The following is a 17,401-nucleotide window of genomic DNA, read 5'->3' as shown; positions in this document are numbered from 1 at the left end:
CCTATTTTTCTTATCCTTCTTATTTTCTCTCGTTTGCTTTAATTTGGCAATCTAGCTAAAGTAGCTCTCTACCATACTATTAAAAAAAAAATTTAAAAACTCCTATTAAATGATCCAAGGTGACATATGCATTTCCACCTTTGTTATTAGGTTACATAGTTCTAAACAAAACAAGCTCTCTTTTTCCTAATTCTCATTTGTTTTGATTGAAATTTGAACTCTTAGACATCATATAAATTCAAACAAAACAAGCTCTCTTTCTCCTCATTCTCATTTGTTTTAATTGAGTTTTGAACTCAACATCATATCAATGCACATTGCTGTTAAACCAAGTGCCGTTTTTTAATCTAACCTGACTTATCCTCGATTTAATGAACGATAGAGTAATACACAACTTAATGTCATACTCAACTTTTACATTACAGCAGGCTTCCTCTGTGACATATACAGGTCAAAGGGCTTAATTATGTTAAATATGCCATTGTTAAGATATTGTCTTTTTATTATATTTATAAACCTATTATGTGTAACACAATTTGAATGCAAAAATCAATCCAGACGATTGATTTTTATTGCACAGTTTCTCCAAGTGTTATATATATATATATATAGTAAGCAACACCTCAAAATATAGCTTGAAAATGAAGTTAACAAGATTTCTCAGTGATATTTGCTTGACAGGCGTTGCTTTTCGCAGAATTCAAACAAGCTCCCATCATAAACACCTCTCACCGCTTCCTTGGACAGACAGCCTCTCTCATCCTTTGCGAGAATATAAAGCAGTGTCCACTCTACCTTGGCTGCAATCCTGCACATACCCAAAACAAAATGACATGATCATTAAATGTGATGGATCACAGAGTATGATCCGAAACATCCGAAACATTGATGCTAAACAAATAGCCAAAACAAAATGACATATCCTGATGATGATGGATAGGAAGTATGATCCGAAACATCGATGCTAAACAAATAGCCAAAACAAAATGATATATCCTGATGATGATGGATCACAACATCTATGCTAAACAAATACCCAAAACAAAATGACATATCCGGATGATGATGGATCAGGAGTGTCAGGAGTGTCATCCAAAACGTTGATACTAAATTAATCTCTCACAGTTGAATACAGAAGCCCAAAAGAAAACAAAATGAAAATGATACATCTTGATGACAGAAGCCCAAAACAAAACAAAAAGAAAATGATATATCTTGATGATCTAAAATGTTTGTGCAGACTGTTTATGTGGAACCATTGATCCCAATGCACCAGCTGATTTGAAGACAACTATAATTAAAGACATACAATACATTGTTCCAAATTGATTTGACAACAAATAAGGGGCAAATAAGCTCTAGAATTTAGAGAGAAGTGCATTGTTGACAATTGTTTGTGGGTCCATTGATCTCAACACACCCACTGTTCAGAAACAGCTATAATTAAATACATCATGATAAATAGTCCATTCCACTAGACAAGAAGTCTTTATAACACTCAGCTTTGAGGAATTTGTAAGAAAGTATAGAAAAATTTCATACCATCCAAAAGGGTCATTGGCATTTCTATTTCCCTCTGTCATTGCCCATAACTCAGAGTAGTTGAGTGTATCTGGACTAGTACGAGCATATTTGCTAAAGATTTCTTCAAATTTTGATGGAACAAACCTGCACACTTATTCCATAGCAAATTAGAGAATCACCCAGCACAAAACCATTGGTGATCTTAAAAATCCATATAAGATTTTCACCTTCCTTCAGTGTCATAAACATCTGAATCGCTTCCATGCTTTGACCGATGAATCCTGTCTATGTATATTGGAAGGAAGGGTGAAGGAATCCATCCCTATATTTGTATATATACAGACAGGGTAGCAAAGGTTATAAAATATATAATCACTAATTCATAGGAATTACAAAACTTTAACATAGCAATATATTTGTACTTACATGGAGGGTGGAATAGCTCAAGCCCACATTGATAAAAATACATCCCAACAAGGAAATTATGAAGTTAAACCCCACAGCACGAAGTCCTGTAAATTGGCACGGGAACTGGTCAGTTTACAATCTACTCCAACACAGGGTGTAGGACAAATGAGCCCCGAAAAGAGAAAATACAGATAATAGACAAGAAAATCAAAATAAAAAGGCCTAATCTTTCTTAAAATCCAGGTCAGCAGAGCTAGTTCAAGTTAGAATGGGGTGTGGCTCAAATGAGGTGGATGGGAAGTTGTGACTAAAGTGGGGTATTGGAATCCTAAGCACACTCTAAATGCTTAATTGCTTAAGTGGGGTGGGGTGGGGTGGGGTGGGGTGGGGTGGGGTGGGGGTAAGATGTTGTGACTAAAGTGGGGTGGGGTATGATTGAAATGGGATGTTCAACAAGTTGGGTAAGGTGTCATGACTCAAGTGGGGTGGGGTGGGATGTTGAACAAGTGGGGTAAGATGTTGTGACTCAAGTGGAGTGTGGTATGATTGAAATGGTATGTTCAACAAGTTGGGTGTTGAAGTGGGGTAAGGAGTTGTGACTAAAGTAGGGTGGGGTGTGATTCAAATGGAGTGTTGAACAAGTTGGGTAAGGTGTTGTGACTAAGTAGGGTGGGATGTGATTCAAATGGAGCGTTGAACAAGTTGGGTAAGGTGTTGTGACTAAGTAGGGTGGGATGTGATTCAAATGGAGTGTTGTTGAACAAGTTGGGTAAGGTTTTGTGACTAAGTAGGGTGGGCTTTGGTTCGAATGGGGTGTTGAACCAATAAAGTAAGGTGAGGTGGGTTGTTATGACTAGGGAAGGGTGGGGTGTGATTCAAATGGGGTGAGGTTTTGTGACTAAGTAGGGTGGGCTTTGGTTCAAATGGGGTGTTGAACCAATAAAGTAAGGTGAGGTGGGTTAAGGTGAGGTGGGTTGTTATGACTAGGGAAGGGTGGGGTGTGATTCAAATGGGGTGTTGAACAAGTTGGATGGGGTGTTTGTCTGAGTGGGGTGGTATTCAAAGGGGTAGTATTCAAATGGAGTGTTGAACCAGGGTGGCTCAAGTGAGTTGTTATGACTAGGGAAGGGTGGGTTGTGATTCAAATGGGGGTGTTGAACAAGTTGGATGGGGTGTTTGGATGGGGTGTTTGTGACTCGAGTGGGATGGGATTCAAATGGAGTGTTGAACCAGTTGGATGGGGTGTTGTGGCTCAAGTGGGTTAGGATGGAGTGTGATTCAAATGCGGTGTTGAACGAGTAATAAGGTGGGATGTTTTGGCTGAAGTGGAGAGGGGGGGTGTGATTCAAATGGGATGATGAACTAGTAAGGTGGGGGTGTTGTGACCAAGTGGGAAGTTAGAAAAAATCGGGGAGAGGTGGGGTGTGATTCAAATGGGATGTTGAACTAATAAGGTGGGAGTGTTGTGACTCAAGTGGGAAGTTAGAAAAAATTGGGGAGGAGTGAGGTCAAGTTGGGTATTGTGGGTTGTGATTGAAGTGGGGTGTTCGAATAGAAGATGGATCTGGAGTGTTCTAAGTGAGATGTTTGAACCGAAGATGGACAATCACCGAGAAGGCCAGGACTAGTAATTTAGTGGAGCACCCAGCAAGTGGGAGGAGCAGTACAAGGGGACGATCCACCCTAATATTTTATGATATTGGGGCTTATATAACCTCTACTTTGGTTTAGTGCAGATGCAAATTACCAGGTTTAAGATTTAAGGGATATGATCCAGCCTCGTTTCTTTATAGTTCAATATATACAAATATAGTTCAATATATACAAATTTTGTGAAGTGAAGCTTTCTCATACCAGTAAATTAACATGCACTTCAAACTACCAATATCTTGATTGATAACTACTAGAAAATTTAAATCTAACAGTGAGTTGTGTGATTGAACCTAAGTAAGTCTCCCAAGGATAGACAATTCCATCATTGTTACGGTCAAAAAATGCAACATGCTGCTGAAGAACGCTCATATTGTTGTGCTCATGTCCGGGAGTTCCACTTATATTTTCTGAATCCACAGCTACGAGTGCCCTTGGAAGAACTATAACAACACAAAATATACATAAACATTAAAAACTCTGTAAATCATGAAAACATATATCTAACGATTTAGAACATTCATCTGTAATATAATCATGTAAAACAGAGATCTAATATATATAAGGAAAAAATGGCTGATTACATGGCTTTGGAAGGTTGTCATCTAAATTAGGCCTGACTTTGTGCTCCACTGTAACTGGTGCTTTGCGAGCAGTTGTCTTTAAAGATTCAGGTGAAGCCATTATCAATATGAAATGCTCTTTCTCACAGAGTGCAGAGAAAATGATGAAGGTTTACCTAGTATATCAAATGCATTTTGCATCGAAAGGGTAGATGAACTGAATGGAGATTGTGCCAGGTGGGCATCATCATGAGTACAGGTGGAGGAAAAAATTGAAGGGGACAAAAGGAGAAGGGCGCCTCACACTACACGACTCTCTTTGTGATAAACATCATATTGCTTCGGCAATAAGTTTCACCCTGAAAATGTGAAATTTAACAGAAAAGATCGCTGAGGACTTTCACACGAATAAAGTTTTAACCGACATTTGTCGGTTAAAATATCCTGGTTCCAAGTGTGATGATGTCGGTTAAAATATCCTGGTTCCAAATGTGATGATGAAATTAGCATATCCTTCTTTTATTTCTTTTCAGTTTTGTATTAATTTTGGAAGAATTTATTATTCGTAAAAGTATTTACAGGTGTTATTAAATGTTTGGTTATTTAATTAATAGAGTTATAAATATTTGATTGTGTCAATTGTCTCACAAAATTTACTTTTTAAATATGATAATTCAAGAGATTTTGAATTAATTGTAATTATTTCAAAGATATTCAAGGGTGTCACAATCAATATGAACCATAAGAATTTGGATAAATTTATAATTATCTTTTTGGGGTCCTTAAGACTTGTTGACACCTCAAATTTTTTGTCTTGGTCTTTTTATCTTTTTGGTGTCTTAAGACTTGTTGAAAAAATCCAAGCAAGGGATGATTTTTTTTTCAAACACCTTTGTTTGAAGGTTTACCTTTGAACAAAGGTCTTGCAATCACCTTCGAATGAAGGTAAGATGTTTGTTCGAAGGTAATCGGGTCTTCATCTTCGAAGGAAGGTCCAAACTTAAATATTTTTTCAAATAAAATAATGCTTTTGAGAAAGGGGGCCTTTGCTCGAAGGCATTAATTTATTGTTATGAAACAAACTATTAAACTTGATAATGGTAGTTTTATTGTCATTTTTGGCGGCCCAACAATTATCAAAGTTCACAACAAAGTCGAGGAAACAAACCAGGGAGATTACACCAACTCAGTCCGCCACATCACCTTTTGTTGAAGTGCATCGTGATCGCAAGTGTACAAGATTTCAAACCTTAGGATTTCATGCACTTCACATTTTGAAACCCTAGTGAGGTCAAAAATAGAAAAAAATAAGCATAATTTCATTTGTTTTATTTTTCTTATTGCTTCTAGACATATCACACATGTGAATGATCAATTTGACTATTATTAGTGGCTTAAGGGAATTAATGACTAGATTTTAGGTTGTATCATATGCATCCTCTTAGAACAGTCCTTAAGCTATTTTCTTAAATACCATTAATCCACATGTCATCTTTCCTAGGTCCATAAACCATGCTAATGGAATGATTTTGTCCTAAGTCAAGTTTAATAAATAGATCTTTAAAAAAAGTTTGTAAAAACTTTGAGCATCTAGCATTATACAAATTGATCAAATGTGGATGATCAATTTGACTATTATTAGTAGCTTAAGGGGATTAATGACTAGATTTCGAATTGTACCATCTGCAAGGTAAGTGCACAAAGATGTGACACAAAAAGGGTTCTTACGATGCCACTTTTATTTTTTGAAATCAGCAAAGACTATTTTTTTATGAGAAATTGAATATAGTTGTGCTCAAAATTTGAAGATGCAACAAGAACAAGAGTCGTAGTGCAAGAAAAAGAGTTTTAGTGCTCTTAATCTACTTTCTAAACTACTAATTTTTTTTTACATGGTGGAGATTAAGGGTTCCAAAAAGTGGGGCCACACAAAGTTGTCATGTTTTTATCATAAAAGCATAGCATAGCGTATGTTGTGCCCCCCAAAAATTGTTAACTTTTTTTAGAATTTCAAAAATTACTTTAGTGAGAAATTAGCTAACACCATGTAGCTTGTACCTAATTTTTTGGCTAATTTTTCAATGAATATATGAATTTTTACAAATTTTTAAAGTGGACACATCCTGAAAAACAAAAATTTAAGCGTATCCCCCTTAAATTTTTTGAATACTTATCAAAAATCATTTTTTTCAATAAGTGTAGAATGAACTCTAGTTTCAAAAAATGTAGTTTGTTTCAAATTTTGGGGAACAAGTAAAAAACTATATCCAAAATACATGTTGATTTTTGACAAAAAAATAGACATAATAACAAAAGAAATTAAAGATGAAAACCTTAACATAATCAAAATGTGAAAAGAATTGTATGGTTAGATAGCTAAGAGAGAGTTTAACATCGCTATGATATTTTTTGAAATGTACATTGAAACACATGTAAACTTGATGGATAGCACGACCAAAAATGTGTCAATTATTTTTACCTTCTCAGAAAAACATGTATGCAGCATGAAATTCTCATTGGATGCCCAAAAAAAATTCCAAACCAAAGGAATGGAATTTTCCTATGCAATTAATTTGGCCTGCGCCAAACCTAAATGCATTTTTAATTTTTGCATTTCCATTTGTCACCTAATGCAAAAGTGCATTTACATTTGGCTAGCAACAAATTTGACAGGCACCAAATATAAATGCATTTTAAGAATGTTAGAGCCAAATATAAGAATGCATTTTTATTGCCTTCAAATCAAACTTCGAACAAAAATATGTACATGAAATATAACATTTAAGTCACATTTCATTATGTTGTTTCCCTTTCCTATACTTTGAGTTATATTTAATGTATCCATTAGCAAGATGTTCGAGAGTGGTCTCAGAGCTCTAGTAGTTATAATGTAGATTCTAGATTTTATAAGATCTTAAAAAATTTCAGACAATCAAATTTCAGTAATCAATGAGCTTCTATTAGCCTTCTCTCACTCTTTCTATCTCACTCTCTTTATCTCCCTAAACTCTAGACCTATCTCTCTATCACTCTTCCTTTGTCCCCTTTCTAGCTCTCTCTATCTCACTCTCTCCTCTCTCCCCCAATATCTAGCCCTACCTCTATACCTCTCTCTCTCTCTCTCTCACCCTTGACTCTCTATTATATGTCTCCTCTCTCTCTTTATACACCTCCCCCTCACTCCCTCCCTACATCTATTTCTTTATGTGTCTCCCACCCTCTCTCCCTCTCTACCTGGCCTTCCCTCCTTACCCCCATCTTCCTCCCTTCCTCTCTCTTCTTCTCTCCCTCTTTTATTGTTTCTCTCCCATCTCTCCATTCTCTTGATCACTACCTTTCCCTCACACCCTCTCTCTCTCCATCCCTAGGTCTCTCCCTCCCTCCATCTTTATCTCTCCACCTCATCCTCCCTATCTCATTATCCACCTCTCTCCCCCTCTATCTCTCTCACCTCTATCTCTCCCCTAAGTCTCTCACACTTCTCTCCCTAGGCTCTAGGGTCTCTCACCTCTATATATCTCCCCTCTATGTATCTTTCCCACCCTTTACACCTCTCTCCCTACCTCCTTACCATATTTTCTCTCTTTTTAAACTTATCTCTCTCATTTTATTCTCTTTCCTACTCCCCTCTCCACTTCTCCCCTATCTATGTCTCTCAATCATTCTCTGCCTAACTCTCTCTTCCTCCATAGCCCTATCTTCCTCTTTGTTCTTATCTCTCATTCTCTTCTTTCTCCCTCCCATCTATATGTAATCATATTTCCCTCCCTTGTATATGGTTTAGGTAATATGGTGTAGGATATAGGGTTTAGGGTAAGGGTTGAGGGTATTGCTCGTATTGATACTTCCCTCTATCTCTATACATCTCCCTCTCTCTCTTCTCTCTCTCACCTCTCTCTCCCCTATCTAGGTATCTCCCTTCCTTTCTTCCTATCTCCCTCTCTATCTTCCCTCACTCTCCCACTCTTTCTTATTATCTCTCCCTCTCTTATTCTCTCTCCATTGTGCAAGTTGTCACCTCTCCCTCCTTAGAAGTCTCCTCGCTCCCTCTTTATGTTGGCAAGAGACATTGTTCTGGTGATGTTAGATGCATGGAGATCACTTAGGGATTGTCATTGATGGCAACTCAGCTTAGTAATCATATCCGATACCTGTAAATTTGATCTTCTGGAAGTCATATTGTAATGGTCTTTTCCCCTATGATTAATTAAGTATTTGCAGCAGATTAAATAAATCAAATATCAAGTTAAAGATAATAAAACATTTATAGAACAATTATATTAAAGATGAACTTTTATAAACATGAATGTACATCAATAATCAATAATAAAATATTGAGATAATAATTTGCAGCAATGAAACATTAGGGCAATGATTATGAATAAAATTAATTAATACATATCTATAAATCACAGAGAGGCTGCAAGCTACTTTCCTGCATGTAGAGAGAGGATTAGTTATAGGTATAGGGTTTCCAGGCAAGGGAGCACTCCAGGAGGACACGGTTCTTACACAGAATCCCACATGCCTTCGCGACATGAAATAAACGCAGTTCTTACATAGAACCCCACATGCCTTCACAGTATGAAATAAACACAACCCTAGCCAGGACACTCCCGGGTGTACGTTGTACCCCGATTTGGACACACATTGTATGCCCCTTCTCCAATGCCCAATGCCCAACCACCAGACCTTAACTATCCTCTCGCTTTTGCTTCTTTCCATTTCTTTTTCTTCTATTATTTTCTCCCTCTCTCCCTGTGTATCCTTCTTTATTGATTCATAGGTTTTAAATAATGTCTCAAGGGTGGTAACAAAAGTCATAACCCTTCATAATAATTATAATGTCCATAATTATATTTATTTAATACTATTTATTATAACTCCATTCCATAGGAAAAAGTCCCATAACATTTCTCCCCCTATAATTTAGCTGATGTCCTCAGTAGCAAGAGATGTATCTGCATCACAACTCAAAAATTATGATCAATAAATCAATTACTGACATTGAATATGTACATACTTAATTGTATTTCCATTTTTATTTTAATTCATCTATATTCTTGTCATCTTTTAATTTGACAAATTTTGCCAGTTCCATAATCATTTCTCCAATGATAATATTTTCATAAAAACTTATCATAAATATATGTTTTAATCTCCTATCTTTTTAAGTTTATCACTTTATTTAATCTTTTAATTGCTTTGCTCTTTATAAAAGCATTATCATACAACAATTACTCCTATATAGTCACTCGTAAATTATAAAAGTATAATTATATACTCAAAATACATTCTAAGATGGTATTCATGCATTCTGAACTACATGAATATCTTCTTTGCAAAACAAATACACAATTGTCTTTTATATACAATAACTTATACATTATTGGGTTGATCAAGTCCAATAACAAAGTATGTAGTAAAATAAACCATGGTAATCTTGTCGAGCATTTTAACAATAACTAAAGAATATCAAATTATTAACATGTATTGAGCACTTCACAGGGAAACATTAGGTGTAACCATTAATTTATTAAAATCCGAGGGTGAAGGTTGGTTTAATTTAAAAAGTTGATAGTGTGTCTAAAACAATGATATAAGATGAGACTTAACAAGATCATTGAGATCTAATGATGGCTATACAATATTATTTTATAGGAAAATCATAATAAAAATTATAGAAGCACAAGAAAACTAGTGATCCCTAGTAATTTATATGATCCTAAAGGACCATATAATGTTTATTTGTTGGGTTTACCATTGCTTTCACAATATTTGTAAATTTAGTTGTATCATTAGATTAAATACCACAATATTATTAGCTTTGTGATGAATTCTAAGTTTTGAAGATAAGTCAAGGGCTTCATTACATCTTTCTATATTGTTGCTATCATAAAATCTTCAAAATGAATATCATTAAATGAAGTTCTAAATATATTTGATAAATCTATCCCACATATATTATTTTAGAGGTGGTTTCTCTCCCTGTAAAAATTGTACGTGTCCCCATGTCTAAAGGTAATAAGAACATTTTAGTTCTGAAACCTTTAAGCCATTGTATTATTTAACTAGCATATTCTAGTATCTAAAGTTTTTTACCAATTTTAAATGCGATATTTTATTTTTATTTTTATGCCAAGAGCAAAAAATATCAAGTTGGGAATCCAACAAGGAACTAGTGAAAATAATTTTAGAACAAGGGATAGAAATCCATCATCAGAGAGTTGCAAAAGGCAAAGTTGATGTGGATCTCTCTCTCTCTCTCTAAAATCCAGGGTTTTTGTTAGATACTCATAGAAAATTAAAAAAAACATAAATAAAATTAAAACAAATGTCATTGGTTCAAAAAATAAATTAATACATACAACAAACTAAAATATAATTTAATTCTAAAAGATTGATAGATTATGTGTAATCTAAGGTTTATCTTCCAAATCTTCCTATTCCTCCCTCTTTAAAAAAACATACAAAAGGTTAATTAAAAGTTACTGTCTACTAAGAATGTTTACTATTTCTCACATAATTTACCATATATAGGGAATCTAATAATGTTGAATCAAAACTTAAATAAAAAGTAACTACTATTTTATTGTCTTGGTGGTAAATGCTTTGGTAAATAACTAATAGGGAATCTAATAATCTTGAATCAAAAAGTAAAAAGTAACTACTATTTTATTGTCTTGGTGATTTATTTTCTAATGTGTAATGCAGGGAAGATAAATGTGTATCAACAAAATCAAATCAAATTGGATGAATCAAATAAAATTGGATGATCTCGTACAGTCTCTCAAGATCGATTTGGCTCTGATACCAAATGTAATGGTCTTTTCCCTTATGATTAATTAAGTATTTGTAGCGGATTAAATAAATCAAATATCAAGTTAAAGATAATAAAACATTTACAGAACAATTATATTAAAGATGAACTTTTATAAACATAAATGTACATTAATAATCAATAATAAAATATTGAGATAATAATTTGCAGCAGTGAAACATTAGGGCAATGATTATAAATAAAATTAATTAATGCGTATATGTAAATCACAGAGAGGTTGCAGGCTGCTTTCCTGCACACAGAGAGAGGATTAGCTATAGGTATAGGGTTTCCAGGCAAGGGAGAACTCCAGGAGGACACGGTTCTTACACAGAACCCCACATGCCTTCACGGCATGAAATAAACACGGTTCTTACACAGAACCCCACATGCCTTCACAACATGAAATAAACATAGCCCTGGCCAGGACACTCCTGGGTGTATGTTGTACCCCGAGTTGGACACACACTCTATGCCCCTTCTCCAATGCCCAATGCCCAACCACCAGACCTTAACTATCCTCTCACTTTTGCTTCTTTCCATTTCTTTTTCTTCTATTATTTTCTCCCTCTCTCCCTGTGTATCCTTCTTTATTGATTCATAGGTTTTAAATAATGTCTCAAGGGTGGTAACAAAAGTCATAACCCTTCATAATAATTATAATGTCCATAATTATATTTATTTAATACTATTTATTATAACTCCATTCCAAGGGAAAAAGTCCAATAACACATATTGACTTTAGACATTAGTCTGGCAGAGTATGAACAAAGTGTACAGATTCAGTGAGCACAACTCATTTTCGATGATGCAGTTTTTGTTGCGGTGATTGGGATAGTTGATTGGTTGTTTAAGACAGATCATCTTGTAATTCTAGCCTTTGGTGTTGATTCTAGTGCATGATTCTTGGTCTGGTATCCGGTGATTCCGGAAGAGTGGAGGTATTGTGTGGACAAGCTGGGTAATATGTATTGTGGAATTGAAGGGATGATTTCGGTGATTGGTATTATGTTTGAGGAGTTTTTGCCGTGACATGTGAATCTTTTGATCATATGTTTTAGGTTCGATGTATGGATTTGTGATGGTTTGAGCCGACATGAGACTATACGTTTCATATTTTGTAGTTTTGTGAAGCCGACTTGATGGAAATCTATTTTGGTGGTGCAGATATATAAGATTGACTTGGATGATGATTTTGTATATAGAAGGTGTGAGAGAAATCATTTTGGGTGCGAGTAAGCACAGTTTCACATGCGCATCTTGATTTTTGGTGATCCAGTATTTGACAGTAGAGTAGTTTTCCTAATCTGTGGCAACGGATCATTTTGAGCTTAACTGGAACTGATTCCTAGCATTTGTAGATGCTATATTTCAGTTCGGATATTGTATTTGCTTATATATCTCATTTGTAGGACAGTGAGTCCTCTAGGGTTGTAGCCATGTTTTGTAATTGAGTAGTGAGCTCTAGGCAGTGAGCCTGAATGCAAGTGCATTCCACTTTTGTAATATTGCTTTAAAACTACTGGCCATAGTATAATAATATTATGGGTACTCAATCCCACCGTGGTTTTTCCCTTTTCGTGTTTCCACGTAAAAATTTCGGTGTTATGGTCGTGTGGTTATTTTCTTTGTGTTTCTGCATTATAGTTTTTGTTCTTTGCATCTGGTGGTTAAAGAATCAGTTTAATAAATTAGTAAATTGCAAAACACTGATTCACCCCCCCCCCCCCCTCTTAGTGTTCATTGATTCCAACACTTTACCTATCAACCTCTTCCTCCCTATCTCATTAGCCACTTCTCTTTCTCTCCCCCTTTATCTTGTTCACCTCTATCTCTCTCCCTAGGTATCTCACCTATATCTCACAAGGTTATAGGTCTCTCACCTCTATAATTATCCCCTCTCTAGTTCTTTCCCTCTATCTCCTCTCTTTATCCCTCCTTACCCCTCTTTCTCTCTATGTGAACTTATCTCTTATTTTCTTCTCTCTATCCATCACCTCCCTACCTCCCCCCTCTTGGTTTCTCAATCACTCCCTATCTACCTCTCCCTCCCTCCCTCCTTAGCCCTATCTTTCTCTTTACATTCTCCTCTCCCCTCATCTCTCCCTCCCCTCTCTAGGTTATCATTTCTCCCTCCCTTGTATAGGGTTTAGGGAATAAGGTATAGGATATAGGGTTTAAAGTCTAAGGTTAAGGGTATAGGATATAGGTATATGATTTAGGGTACAATATTAATGGTATAGGGTTTAGGGTACATAGGGTTGAGGTATTTCTTGTGTTGATACATACCTCTATCTCTCCCTTTGCCTCTCCTTATCATCTCTCCCTCCCCTGCTCTCTTTTATTCTCTCCATCTTTCTCTACATCTCCCTTTCTTTTCTCTCTATTGCCTCTCTCCCTCCCTTTCTTCCTCTATCCCTCTCTATCTCCCCCTCCCTCCTTACCCCCATATATATCTCCCTCTCCCACTCTCTCTTATTCTATCTCTCCATTGTCTAGGTCGTCACCTCTCCCTCCCTCCCACCCTCTCTCTCCCCTCCCTAGGATTTTCCTTCCCTCCCTCCCACCCTCTCTCTCCCCTCTCTAGGATTTTCCTTCCCTCCCTCTCCACCTCTCTACCTCATAATACATGTCTCATTACCCACCTCTCACTATCCCCCTCTATGTATCACACTTGTGTCTCTCCCTATCTGGGTCTCTCACCTCTATGTCCCCCTCTAGGTATTTCACCTATTTATATGTCTCTCCTTCTCTTCTCTCTCCCCTCTCACCTCTTCGTCTCCTTCTTCCCTAGGTTTCTCAATCCCTCCATGTCTATCTCTCCCTTCATCCTTTCTTACTCCTCTCTCTCTCTTTGTTCTTTTGTCTCTTCTCTTTGTACTAGGAAAATGGTGTCTCAACCTTGCAATAATAATGAAATTGTATCAATGTGTTTAGAGTGTCAAGAATATTGTACTAGTGCATTTATATGGTTGAATAAAACATAAGTATTGAAGTGTGTTTATGGTTCTAGATAAGGAATGATCATTTTTTTCTACTAGTGCATTATGTGTGTTATGGAAGTGCTTCCAGAATGTTCGATAGTTGACAAAGCCACATTTTATGTATAACTTATTATTGTAAATCCTGACTATTTATTATTAGGTCATAGATCTAATGATGGATATCTTGTGTGATTTTTTGTCCCTAGAAGGAAACTCTATACTATAAGGGCAACGTATTACAATTATGTAGTGTGATGTATTATCAAAGTCTAATAGTTACCTGTTGTCACAAAAGTTTGCACCCTTGCCTGAGCTATTAACTCAAACAACCTTGTGAAACATGGAAACAACCTTCAAGTGTGGCACCTTGACATGTGAGGTTGAGTCTCCAGAGAAGGTCGACTTCCTTTCCAATCAAAGTGCAGTGTTGAACCAACCCAACACTTGTAAAGCATATTCCTAATCCTATTTTACTGATTTGCAAAGAAAAGGGGAGGAGTGTAGAAAAGTAAAAGAGGTGATGCACGAAGATTGAAATTTTGATCCTTCATGCTCATAACTACATAAGGCATCAATAAAACTACCTAAAGACATATACAGTATCCTACTTTAATTAGTTTCCTGAAGAACACATGAAGGTTAGAGCTTAACGAGACATTGCAAGGAGCTAAGAGAATTCACAAACAAGATCCAATAAGAAGTTTAACATAGCATATAATTTGGAAACATAGAAAAATGCATTCAAACAGAGGTAAGATATTTTACACAAAATGTTTGAACTGGAAAGAGTTAAAAAGAAGACAGCTATATTAATGTAAGGCAAGGAAACATTTACAGTTACAAAAAGAATGAATTTCCATAAGAGAAATAGGGAGAGGACCCCTGAAAATATGTTACAATATTGCCTTTATAGTGCAGGCATAACTTCTATTAGGCATTTAACTTTAGAAACCCTAAGTGAATAGGGTTAGGTTATAGCAGGAATGAAGATACATGATTTAGATAAAAGATATTATCACTTATCGATGAAGATAGGAGGTATCAAAATCTAAATAGCTCTGTCATAGGGACAGTGTTCGATTGTTCTTTGTTAGGCCATAAATATCTTTTGTGCATAGTAAATGAGCATGGGTAGCCTTGAGAAGTGTTTGCAAAGCCTAGATGAAGTAATGACAACCACTCTGCATCAGCTGGAAGTGGTTGGGGCTAAATCAGATCAAATCCAGGTTGTCGATGAGGTCAAAATTTATTATTGACCTACTAGTCGGCAACTACCCCGGGAGACCATTTGAATTTGAATGTTCTTCATCAAGTTTGAATGCAGGCCATTAGATCTATCTTTGCATCAAAATTAATGGCTTAGATGCATCATGTGAGTCCTTGTAAGGAGCGATTAAAACACCATTGTCAATCTGTGTTTGTGTTGTTAGATGGATGGTTGAGATCAAGCCAAGGGAAACTTGCAAGATTGCGGTAACAATAGACCTTTATCGGCCTACCGCAGGCATCTCTTTAATCTTGCCTTTCCTTCTTTCAAGGTTGCTATAACAATAAACCTTTACCACCCTATTGCCCTATTGCAATCTCCTTGTGAACAGGTCTTGTAACCTTGGCGACTCAATGAGTTCACCACCCACCCGCAACACCCTTGCAAAAAAATTATCTTAGTCATAGGTTAGCGGTAAGCTTACCGCAATATTGCAACCATCATCTAAATGATTTTCCTTCCCTTTGTGGGATAGTGGGACCATTACTTCATTATTTTTGTTGGTCCACAATACTCATATGGAAAGGGATGAAGGCATCTTGTGGGGTAATAGTAAAGACGCTAGCCCGCAATACTCCTATAGTGGCGAATGAAGAGGCCTTGTGGAGTAGTAGTAAAGATGCTAACCCACAATGTTCACATGGCAAAGGATGAAGGCGTCTTGCGGGGTAGCGGTAAGAATGAAGTAATGGTCCCATTGTCCCGCAAAGGGAAGGAAAATCATTCATATGAAGCTTGTAGTATCGTGGTAAGCTTATCGCCAGCCCACAACTAAGACAAAAATGTTTTACAAGGTTGTTGTGGGTGGGCGATGAGCTCGCTAAGTCACAATGGTCGCAAGATCTATTCACAGGGAGACTATGGTAGGACAATAAAGATCTATTGTTACTATAGCCCCCCAAGAAGGAAAGTCAAGATAAAAGAGATGCTTGTAGTAGGGTGGTAAAGGTCTATTATTACCGTAGTCCCATAGGTTGCCCTTGCCTCATTCTCGGTTATCCATCTAACAACGTAGACCCAGATCGACGGTGATGTTTTAATCACCTATTATAAGCACTCCCGCGATGCATCGAAGTCATTCATTTCAAGACGAAGATAGATCTAACTTCCTACATTCAAACCTAATAAAGAACGTTTGAATTCAAATGGTTGCTTGGGGTAGTTACCGACTAGCAGGTCAATAATCAATTCCGACCTCGTTGGTGGCCTGAATTTGATCCGATTTCACCCCAACCACTTCCAGCTGATGTAGAGAAGTTTCCATTACTTATCCAGGATCTGCAGATGCTTCTTAAGAATTCCCACGCTCATTTACTACCAACGATATTTCTAGTGTGACAGAGAACAATCATACACTATCCCTATGATAGAGCTTTCTAGATTTCGATGCCTCTTATCTTCATCGACTATATCAACGCCTCCTTTTTGTCCTTCTCTACTTGGATGGATATATTCCAACATGTAATCCATCAGATATTTGATCTGATTCATGTATCTTCATTCCTGCTATAACCTAACCCTAGTCAGTTAAGGTTTCTGAAGTTAAACATCTAATCACAGTTATGCATGCACTATAAAGGTAATATTGTAACATATTTTCAGGGGTCCTCTCCATATTTCTCTTATGGAAATTCATTCTTTTTGTAACTATAAATGTCACCTTTCCTTGCATTAATATAGCTATCTACTTTTTACCTCTTTCCAGTTTAGATATTTTATTTAAAAGATCTTACCTCTCTATTGGAATGCATTTTTCTCTATTTCTAGATTATATGTTGTATTAAACTTCTTATTAGGTATTTTATGTGAATGCTCTTAGCTCCTTGCAATGTCTCATTAAGCTCTGACCTTCATATGTTCTTCAAGAAATTGATTAAATTAGGAAATTGTGTATGTCTTTGGGTTGTTTTATTGATGTCTTGTGCAGTTATGGCCGGGGAGGATCAAAATTTCAATCTTGGTGCATCACCTCGTTTACTTTTCTACACATCTTCTCCCCTTTTCTCTCCAAATCAGAAATATAGGATTACAAATAGGCTTTACAAGTGTTGGGTTTGTTCAACACTGCACCTTAATTGGAAAGGAAGTCGACCTTCTTTGGAGACTCAACCTCACATGTCAAGGTCCCACACTTGGAGGTTGTTTCCATGTTTCACAAGGTTGCTTGAGTTAATATCTCAATAAA

The 17,401-nt window shown here is 36.3% G+C and overlaps 1 protein-coding gene across 1 annotated transcript; it reads right to left on the bottom strand.

The window, feature by feature from the left end:
• Nucleotides 1–481: 481 nt before the first annotated feature.
• Nucleotides 482–4,490, bottom strand: LOC131043380 (peroxygenase). Its single transcript, XM_057976570.2, has 6 exons — nucleotides 4,167–4,490; nucleotides 3,876–4,025; nucleotides 1,951–2,036; nucleotides 1,752–1,846; nucleotides 1,543–1,668; nucleotides 482–808 (listed from the first exon to the last, which is right to left on the bottom strand). Exons 1-6 carry the CDS (start codon nucleotides 4,264–4,266, stop codon nucleotides 661–663), a joined length of 705 nt encoding a protein of 234 aa, XP_057832553.1. The 5' UTR covers nucleotides 4,267–4,490; the 3' UTR covers nucleotides 482–660.
• Nucleotides 4,491–17,401: the final 12,911 nt, after the last annotated feature.

Source organism: Cryptomeria japonica, chromosome 3 (assembly GCF_030272615.1).
Source record: "Cryptomeria japonica chromosome 3, Sugi_1.0, whole genome shotgun sequence".
In the NCBI taxonomy this organism is placed as follows: Eukaryota; Viridiplantae; Streptophyta; class Pinopsida; order Cupressales; family Cupressaceae; genus Cryptomeria; species Cryptomeria japonica.
This window is presented reverse-complemented; position numbering and strand designations above follow the sequence as displayed.

Excerpts from the sequence above, each read along its gene's own strand:
- LOC131043380 (XM_057976570.2), bottom strand. The coding sequence starts at position 4,266 with ATGGCTTCACCTGAATCTTTAAAGACAACTGCTCGCAAAGCACCAGTT. Across the intron at positions 1,847-1,950 it reads TGAGCTATTCCACCCTCCAT|GGATGGATTCCTTCACCCTT; the intron begins GTAAGTACAAAT and ends ATACAAATATAG. Across the intron at positions 1,669-1,751 it reads GTTTATGACACTGAAGGAAG|GTTTGTTCCATCAAAATTTG; the intron begins GTGAAAATCTTA and ends ATAAGTGTGCAG.